Raw genomic sequence first — 10169 nt, forward strand, 5'->3', positions numbered from 1 at the left:
TTTTCTAAGTTCAGACATTTCCAATACAATGGTGATGATTTAAATGCAAAATTTTGATAAAATATGTGATTTCAAAAGTTCCCGCAAAAGTGATATCTTGACACTGACCAGATAAAGCAAAGTTTATTAGACATGCCGATTTTGTGCTATATCTTGTATGATGGTAGGATAAAAGAGTTTATTCGGATACAATTTTAATTTATTCGGATACAATTTTAACCAGCAGATGCTTTTTTGATAATACAAAAATTGCTTTACTTCGAACTATCTGTACCATAGGGTATGAATAAACACAAACCCTTGAACTGGATCTGGTAAGCTTTTGAACAGAAGCATTTTAATATGACTTAAAGTTTACATTCTATAACTATGAAAGATACTGCATGGAGGTGAATTGTACTTGGCAACTTAAGATTGCCAATGTGACAGATTAAGCCAAAATGAAGTGGTGTATCACAGTAACAAATGCCTGGTAAAATAAAATAAAAAACTAATACAGTTTCATCATCGTAAAATAGGATATTACATAAAAATCATTCTGTCACTCATATAAATACTTCAAACTGGTCTACCATGGATTGAAAATGTACTCACAGTCATGTGTACTTAAAGAACCTTTTGTCTATAGTAAAGAAATAATATTATAACAAAACTTCATGCAAAAATAAATGTGTCATGAATAAAGTGAACCTTGCCTATAAACTTTACCTTTAAGGCAAGAAATGAGATTGACAAAAACAAAATATGGTGAGTAAATGCACATTAGGTTTTTTTCTCATACAGGTAACTATTCCCTCGAGAAATATTGTTATGTCAAAAGACAATGGCAATTCATGGAAATAAATAACTCTTCTTCAGATTTAATGTTATTTATCTACAGCCTCTGAACTTTTCCTATGTTTATTTCACATTTGAAAATGACTCTCATATTAACAAACATTACAGAAATGGAAGGTGGACTTCATTTTGTCTCTATGATACGTCAAAAATGTGTTTAGGTTTAAAATTTCTTATGGTTCAAAAACAATACTTTCCTATTTGTGAAGTTTGTATGTGAATATCTAAAATAAAACTCAAAACATCTGGACAAAATGACAGAATATCAAAATTACCTCTCTTTTAATATTTGTATGAAATATTATGTGTGATTCCTAAAAAAACATTTTTATATACCAGTTATTTAAAAACCAAAACCAAAATGGGGTTCAATACACAGGATGCAAGTAGCATGCAGACTGTATATAACAGAACAAATTTCAAATATCTTTGACTTTCTTCTTACATACTGTAAATACCAAGGCATAATGCACATCCACATATAATGGGCAAAATATGGGGTAAAGAAAAATAAATGCCCATTGTATATGGAAATCTAAGGTTGTAAATTCATAAAGTCTTTTACAAGTTGCAAATTAGTCTCATTTATTATTGATAACTACATCACATAATCATGATTCAATGTTAAAGACAAACAAAGAACTGTTGAACTTGCAAGAAAAATCATGTTTCTTGGTAAGTGTATAATAAAATTACAAAAAAAACAAAAACAGAAACTACAAAAACATTTCTTACCTCTCTGCTGAGTTCATCTCGTTCCCTAGCAACATTCTGATGAGTAGCTTCCAATGTTGTCAACTGTCTATGTACATCAAGACCGTCCTTCTCAAAATTGTCTCTCTCACTGCCAAAAAAAAAAAAACATTTCAATATTAAAGATGAGAAGTCGTAAGAGTGTTTGTTTGTTTAGTTGTGTTTTTGGTTTCAGAGTCCCACCAACACAATTTCATGTTATATGGTGACATTTCCAGCTTTCAAATGGTACAGAAAGACCCCCGACACCCCTCCTGATGGATGGGCATCTGGGTAGAAGCACCAACCTTCTTTAAGCCAGCTGAAAGGCTTCCTCACATAAAGAATTATACTCCCTAAGTGAACCTTCTAACCCATATCAGTGAGAGGTAAATGATTCCAACTAAGCAGCCTTCACCACTTGTGAAATCAAAAACAAATCCCAAGGTGCATTTCAAAAGCTTCACATGCTGTATAACAATCCTATAATGTTTTGTGATTCTAAAATACTTTTTGATATATGTACGACACAATTTTTTGACTGTCAAGGGCCATAACAGTGATAACACTGGTCTTACTGAGTGATATCGCAAACAAAACCCCAGGTGAACAACTTCACATAATGATTAATAGTTTTACTATGTCTGATGACTCTAAAGAATAAAGGGCAATAAAAACTATGACAAAATAATCATTTGGTATCTATTCTGAATTGTTTGTCCAGAATATTAAAATGTTAAATTTAATGAATCTGAACCTTTTGCATCTATCTGTGAGCCTATTTTTGTTTTGATTACATCTTCTTTTAGACTGAACCAGCAAAGATTATGAAAGCCAGGACATTCCAATGGTATTTACTTTTGAAGACTGCCTCGATATATCTGAAGGACAATTAGTCTAAAAACCTTTCATGCCATTTAATTCAAACATAATTCAATGACCATTGACATTGTCCAGTATATTACAGAATATGAGCATACAATGAAATCTGTACATTGTGATATGTCGTACAATATATACCTTTTAACTCTCTCGTAATTCTCGACCTTGTAGTCATCAACTTTGACCTGATTCTTGGTATCTGCATATGACAAGGTCAGTTTCTGGAACTTGACCCTCAGTTCACCATGAGCTTGCCTCTCCTCCTCAAGTTTCTGTCAAATATATCAATAAATGCAGCTAAATATCAAGGCATGTATCAATTATAAAATCATGAAGAAAATCTCTAGTTATTTTTCAATTTCATGAAATCATGCTTGCCTGTCTTTTGTCGGATTTCTATATTTAGTTAGATTACTCTGAAAGCATAATGACTCAATACATGACACATGTACAGGAGACAAATCTAACTTTTTTTCCCACTAGAATTTTTTTGCTAGTGCCATTTTTTTCCACTAACAAAATGGTGGGTTCCACTAGCAATTATTTAAAGGCTGTTTACGTGCTAAATTTATTAAGTTGTTTTGTTATTGTCTGGTTTCATATAAAAGTTTAATGTTCTGGTTTCGGAAGTGTGGACCAAAGTATTCGATGATTCTTTGGACTTTTTGCTGGACTCTGAAGTTTTAGGTTCTTTCAGGTCACTGTCCGTGGTGTCATTAGCATTTTCGGTCTCCGCGGGCCTTTTTCGCCTGAAGAAACTCGTTATTTTCTTCTCCAATTTACCAGTTGCAAATCACCAACCAAAAAGAAATCAAATATCGTCTAGACGCTTACATAAATATCTGATAATTACAACAAGCATCTACAAGCGGTCACATGATTATTGGTAAATTGACTACCCAAAAGGAGTTTTTAAAGAGTAAAGGACAGTTGAGCGAATTTTTCGATTTTTTTAAAGTGATTGCAAAAATATTCGAGTTCCATAATTTCCTACTCACATTTTTTATTCTTACTCAAATTTCGCTAGTTAGCGACTGCTAAATTCGAGCCCTGATGTAGCAAAGCTTGGGTGACTTTCAGCTTTGATACAATTATATAAATAACTTATAAACCAAACTCCACCATTGCAGACCCATATAGTCATGTCACTGTGGCACTACTATTTTCTTTAACACACTTAACATTAGCTTTCCATTAATTAAGAGTCTATGTCAGTGATTAACCTCACATCTGCAACTAAGCATGTGGATGAGTATTAACAGTTTTCCTTAAGTGAATCAAATTCTTACTTCTTGCAACTCTAGAACTTGTTTGCCTTGGCTTCTATCTGTATCCTCAAGTGTCTTGACTTTCAGTCGGAGTTGCTCTATCTCTGTTTCCAATGGCTTGGTTCTCTCAAACAGCCGCACCTTTATAAAATGTGATCATACTGCTGATTAGTTATCAATATTCACAGAGAATTAATACCTTAATCCATATATAAATTCTTTATTTTCAATTAGCAGCATATCAGATAGAAAAACTATAATTATGCAAAATAAAGTTTCTCAAAAAGCCTTACTGCTTTTTACTTAATAAAGTCAAAAGTGTCATCTTGACTCATCTTTTAGTCAAGAAAGGAAACACGAACATCAGACTACAGTGAAAGTTGAAACAAAGAAAAAGTAAAACAAGAGCTCGTCGAACACGAAATGCCCCCCTTGATGCATTCAGTAACTGCACAAGGAACAGAAATTATATGCTCACTGTAAACAAAAGTTCTACCATTCTGGTTTAATCTGACCTTGACCTTTAACCTATTAACCTAACAGGAGATTACAGAGTGATATTGGCGCCATTCACTGAGCCTTTTTTGAATGTTCCAAATTTCAAGACTAGCTCAAGGTCAAAATCAAGGTCAAATTTCATTTTGGTATAAAACAATGTGTATGTGGTCCAAATTTGAAAGCTGTGGCTTGAAAAATGTGAAAGCAGGTCACTAGATCAATTTCAAGGTCAAAGTTCATTTTGGAAGACAGAACTGTGCAGGTGCTTCAAATTTGGAGGCTGTAGCTTGAAAAATGTGAAAGTAGGTAATAGGTAAAAATCAATGTCAAATTTCAATTCAGAACACAAAAATATTCATGCTGTCCAAATTTGAAGCCTGTAGCTTCAGAAATGTGAAAGTAGGTCACTAGGTCAATCTCAAGATCAAAGTTCATTTTAGTACACAAAACTATGCTTGTGTTCAAATTTGAAGGCTTTAGCTTGAGAAATGTGAAAGTAGGTCACTAGGTTAAAATCAAGGTCAAATTTTATTTTTGAACAAAAAACTATTCATGTGGTCCAAATTTGAAGCCTGTACCTTCAAAAATGTAAAAGTAGGTCACTAGGTTACTAGGTCAATAACAAGGTCAAAGTTTTTTCGGTACACAAACCTATGCATGTGGTCCAAATTTGAAGGCTGCAGCTACAGAAATGTGAAAGTAGGTCACTAGGTCAAGATCAAGGTCAACTCATGTCAAGGTTCATCTTGCCATTCAAAACTATACATGTGGTCCAAATTTTAATGATGTAAGTTATGGACATGAAGATTCTAAGTTTTTCCCTATATAAGTCTGTATGAACCATATGACCCCTGCGGCGGGGCCATATTTGACCCTAGAGGGATAATTTGAACAAACTTGGTAGAGAACCACTAAATGATGCTACATTACAAAATATCAAAGCCATAGTCTTTGTGGTTTGGACAAGAAGATTTTCAAAGTTTTTCCCTATATAAGTCTATGTAAACCATGTGACCCCCAGGGCAGAGCCATATTTGACCCTTGGAGAATAATTTGAACAATCTTAGTAGAGGACCACTAGATGATGTCATATACAAAATATCAAAGCCCTAGGCCCTGTGGTTTTGGAGAAGAGGTTGTTGAAAGTTTTTTCCTATATAAGTCTATATAAACCATGTGACCCCCGGGGTGGGGCCATATTTGACCCCAGGGAAAAAATCTGAACAATCTTAGTAGAGGACCACTAGATTTTGCTACATACCAAATATCAAAGCCCCAGGCCCTATGGTTTGGACAAGAAGATCAGAAACCGTTTAACTGTTCCTGGTCAATGTGACCTTGACCTTTGACCAAATGACCTCAAAATCAATAGGGGTCATCTACTGGTCATGGCCAACCTAACTATCAATTTTCCTGATACTAGACCTAAGCATTCTTGAGTTATTGCCTAGAAACCATTTTACTGTTCCTGATCACTGTGACCTTGACCTTTGACATACTGACCTCAAAATCAATAGGGGTCATCTGCTGGTCATGACCAACTTCCCTATCAACTTTCTTGACCCTAGGCCTAAGCGTTCTTGAGTTATCATCCGGAAACCGTTTTACTGTTCAGGGTCACTGTGACCTTGACCTTTAACATACTGACCTCAAAATCAATAGGGGTCATCTGCTGGTCATTACCAACTTCCCTATCAACTTTCATGATCCTAGGCCCAAGTGTTCTTGAGTTATCATCCGGAAACCGTTTTACTATTCAGGGTCACTGTGACCTTGACCTTTGACATACAGACCTCAAAATCAATAGGGGTCATCTGCTGGTGATGATCAACCTCCCTATCAACTTTCATGATCCTAGGCCCAAGCGTTCTTGAGTTATCATCCGGAAACGGATTGGTCTACATTCCGACCGACCGACCGACCTACCGACAGCACTGACATCTGCAAAACAATATACCCCTCCTTCTTCGAAGGGGGGCATAAAAATACCATACACAGTCATCAGTACTTTTCTAAAATCTAAGATTACACATGATATACTTGTTTATATACTGTTTCTGTGATAAATGTGCTAATATCATTTAACAACCCCTATGTTATGAAACCAATCGAACATAAAAAACTCCAAACTTACAGCAACATAATCTCTGAGAGATAAATCATCATCACTTGTAGCTCGCAGTTCATAGAACTTTTCTTCTGTTAAATCTAAATCTCTAAGAGAACGTCTAACATTACCAGCCCTCTCCTGCAACCTGTAAAATAAATCAGGCCTTTACCATTTTATCTGAACTTGGTTGTGAAGAAAGCCTAAAATTATGACACTCCCAGCCTCCCAGGACTTTCACCGATTGAATATTTTGTATCGTATACATATCAAATGATAAATATTAACGTCATTCATAATTGCTAAGATTTTATTCAGTATCAATGGAACAAGAAAAATATGTTTATGAATTATATATATATATATAAATTTCATTTTCAATCATACATAATATATTCTTGCCCTTAAAATGTATTAAGATTCCATATAAAGGGCAAACATAACTAGTGTAAGTAATAATAAAACTCAACTCAACACAGAGCTTTATTCTGCTTTTCTATTACAGGATACCCTTTAATGCAATTTTATGTATCACAGCCTATGTGCCAATGTAGGGATAATACACGTTTTTTTGTGTATTAACGTCTGTAGAAGCCCGCGGGATTGTTTGTGACCGAGACCGAAGGTCGAGGTCACAAACATATCCCAAGGGCTTCTGCAGGCGTTAATACACAAAACAAACGTGTATTGTCGCTATTCTTGCATAAAAAAAACATTACACAACGACTAAATGCATTGTTTTCATATGTGATGACTTGACGATTCCGGTACATTTTTTATTTACCATTCTTGTTGTTCTTGGAAACGGTAAACATGTTTTAAATATCCATAACCGGGGCACACATAACAACAACACTACTAAAAGCGTGATTTGAAGGTTTTTGAGCATCTTATTTTTATTTTTAGTTATTACAAACGTTACATTACACATAATTTTGCATATAACTAAAAAATTTGATAAACAGGAACACAATTATTTTAAGAATAACAACTTTACATTCGAATTATATTGAGTACGAACAAACAGAGAACGGTTGAGTACGAAGCTAGTGACTAGCTTTCGAGGTTTATTACATGAATTCTACGAACAATCAGGTAAAAACAAACCGACTGATGCTAACAAAAATCATTAATATAATACCTAAAAACGGGCAATAGCACAAGTTACACGCGATACTTATTTATTCACAGTTATTTACAATAACTGAAAAGACGCTTTGTAAAGGGAGTAAACTCTAAGAGAAGCTAGTAGGCCCTACAATGATGGGGGCAGTACGTTTGGGGTTGGAAACTGATACAGCTAAACATACTATGGATTACATTGTATCTATAATGCTATAAGAAGACGTTATTATGGAAGAAACAAGATGCAGATGCCAAATATCAGTCTGCGCAGAAATACATACATACGTCCCTGGCAAAGCATTTCAAAAATAAAAATCATGTATTAACAGCACGTGAATTGCCTTGTTTGCACACGATTTTTCTCCTGTTTATACATGGGCAGATCCAGTGAAAAAAGTACTTTTATGCAAGAATTCGTTTCACTCAACATGTGGCATGCCGGTTTATTAATAAATGAACGCTTCGACGTACGCTGGCCACTTTGCCTGCAAATAAGAAAAAATAAATTTCCATTTTGTTATTTCCTATTGCAGCCTGTTCCAAATAAGTTATCAATAAATTTCTTGTGGTATGTTTCTACCTTTACTGGTATTGACACCCAATTTCCAAATGTTTAACCAATTTTATATTGCGAAAATATATGACTTGCCCCTTTGTCTATCTCGCAAGACTGCGCATGCTGGATAGACCCGGACAGTGCTGGGAAGCCAAACAAACGCCTAGCAGGTTGCCCGCAGCGAAACAGCGTACGCCCCAAGAGTGAAACAAATTGGCCCAATGACTTTAATCAAAACATGCCTTTCATTTGTTCCCTCAAGATGCCTCTGTTTTTGTCGAACCTCGTCCAACTCGGCTTTGATAAGTTCTTGCCTTCTTCTTGACTCTTCCTGCTGAATTGTAAGCTGTGATTCAAGACGTGCTTGTAAAATCTGTTTCTGATGTCTTTCATCATTCAATTTTTCCTCCAGTTCATCAACACGCTGCAATGATTCAGCTTTCATGTTTTCAAGTTGTAGATTTTTCTGGGAGAGTTCAATTCTAACAAGCTGCAAGTCATGGGAAAGTTGTTTTTTCTCAATGAGCTGTTTAGTAATTTTGGACTTCTTATCTCTGCGCTCTTCATATTGTTCAGTTCTATCAGGCGACAATGTCAAATCAGTTGGTACTGATGTCTCAAAACCACTCAGGTCCTCCGATTCAAATTCGTCGAAGGTTTTGGATAGGTCTCTTGCAGCCATGACAAGAATCTTTTCAGTTTTTCAGGAATCTTTTCAGTTTTTCAAATATATTTTATAAGGTATTTCTTTTACCATCTAAGTTATCATTTTCCAATTACATTTTACAGGAACAGGGTAATTTATTTGTTTTTCTTTCGAATTTCGTGCTGAAACTTGCTGCCGGTGTAATGGATAATATTTACAACTCGTGAGATTTTCAAATCAAATTTGGTAAAGTTACCGCGGAGCAAGAATTGCACTGTCAGCCACTTTTACTCAAGGCCAGTCTGGTGTAGGCCCTACACCCAAATTGTAGGAAGAGCTTCCTAAAAATAAGTGAATGTGAGTCAGGTCAAGTAAGGGTCAGTTTGTTCCATCCAGGTGAATCAGCTGACTGACCCTGATAAAAGATATTAGTGGAGTATTTGATCTACGGATAGTTGTTTGATTCATCTGTTAGATACTATTAAGTGGAATACCTCAAAAAATCATTATACAGGTATGATAATGTTAGACCTTCAGAAAGCTTTCGATACAGTAAATCATGATATCCTGTTTAGAAAATTAGAACTGATGGGCGTTAGGTCAATTCCATGGTTTAAGTCCTATCTATCAGGTAGAAGTCAGGTCGTTAGTCTAGGAAAAACAATGTCAAATGCTAATCCGGTAACCTGTGGTGTGCCTCAAGGCAGCATATTAGGGCCCCTCCTGTTCCTGTGCTATGTTAATGACATTATTACTAGCATAGATAAAGACTGCAGACTTATTTTATATGCTGATGACAGCACAATTTTGTTTAGTCATAAAAATCCAGATTTTATTTCTGTCAAACTTGGTCAAGTACTGGAAAGTTGCTCAGACTGGGTAATAGACAATATGTTATCGCTTCACCTAGGTAAAACAGAATACATTCTCTTTGGCCCAAAGCGCAAGCTAAGTAAGCTTGGATCAGCGTCTGTAAATTGCAATGGCCATAGTATAAATAGTTCTAGTCAGGTAAAATACCTTGGTTTATCAACAGACAATTTTTTATCAAGTGACTCAATTGTATACAATATTATAACTAAAGTCAATGGAAAACTTAAATTCTTATATAGACAAAATAGATGTCTGGATTTTAACACAAGGAAACTTTTATGTTCTGCACTTTTACAATGTCATTTTGATTATTCTTGTTTGTCCTGGTATGAAGGTCTGAATAAACGTTTAAAACACAAATTACAGGTAATGCAAAACAAAATTGTTAGATTCATAAAGGGTTACTCTCCTAGGGATTCTGTTACTTGGCAAGATTATGTGCATCTAAATATGTTAAATGTAGAAAATAGAGTAAAGCAACTACGACTCAATCATATGCATAGAGTGTTTTATGGCACTTGTCCATCATACTTGAGTGATAATTTTGTTAAAAGTTCCAGATCCACTCAGAAGAATTTTATGTTACCTAGTATTAATAATAACACTAGTAAACAGACATTTTGTTATACTGTAAGGAATGGAATT

At 35.0% G+C, this 10169-nt stretch overlaps 1 protein-coding gene across 1 annotated transcript in view; it reads right to left on the reverse strand.

Moving 5' to 3' along the window:
• LOC128557742 (progesterone-induced-blocking factor 1-like) overlaps positions 1-8846 on the reverse strand; it is a 29685-nt gene extending 20839 nt beyond the window's left edge. The window contains exons 1-5 of the mRNA XM_053545913.1: positions 8248-8846; positions 6352-6472; positions 3741-3860; positions 2590-2723; positions 1573-1681 (exon numbers count right to left, since the gene is read on the reverse strand). Coding sequence (XP_053401888.1) covers positions 1573-1681; positions 2590-2723; positions 3741-3860; positions 6352-6472; positions 8248-8687 — 924 coding nt within the window. The 5' untranslated portion in view covers positions 8688-8846. The remainder of the gene's footprint in view (positions 1-1572; positions 1682-2589; positions 2724-3740; positions 3861-6351; positions 6473-8247) is intronic.
• Between the last annotated feature and the right edge of the window lie 1323 nt (positions 8847-10169).

This window comes from Mercenaria mercenaria, chromosome 6, assembly GCF_021730395.1.
Source record: "Mercenaria mercenaria strain notata chromosome 6, MADL_Memer_1, whole genome shotgun sequence".
Classification (NCBI taxonomy): Eukaryota; Metazoa; Mollusca; class Bivalvia; order Venerida; family Veneridae; genus Mercenaria; species Mercenaria mercenaria.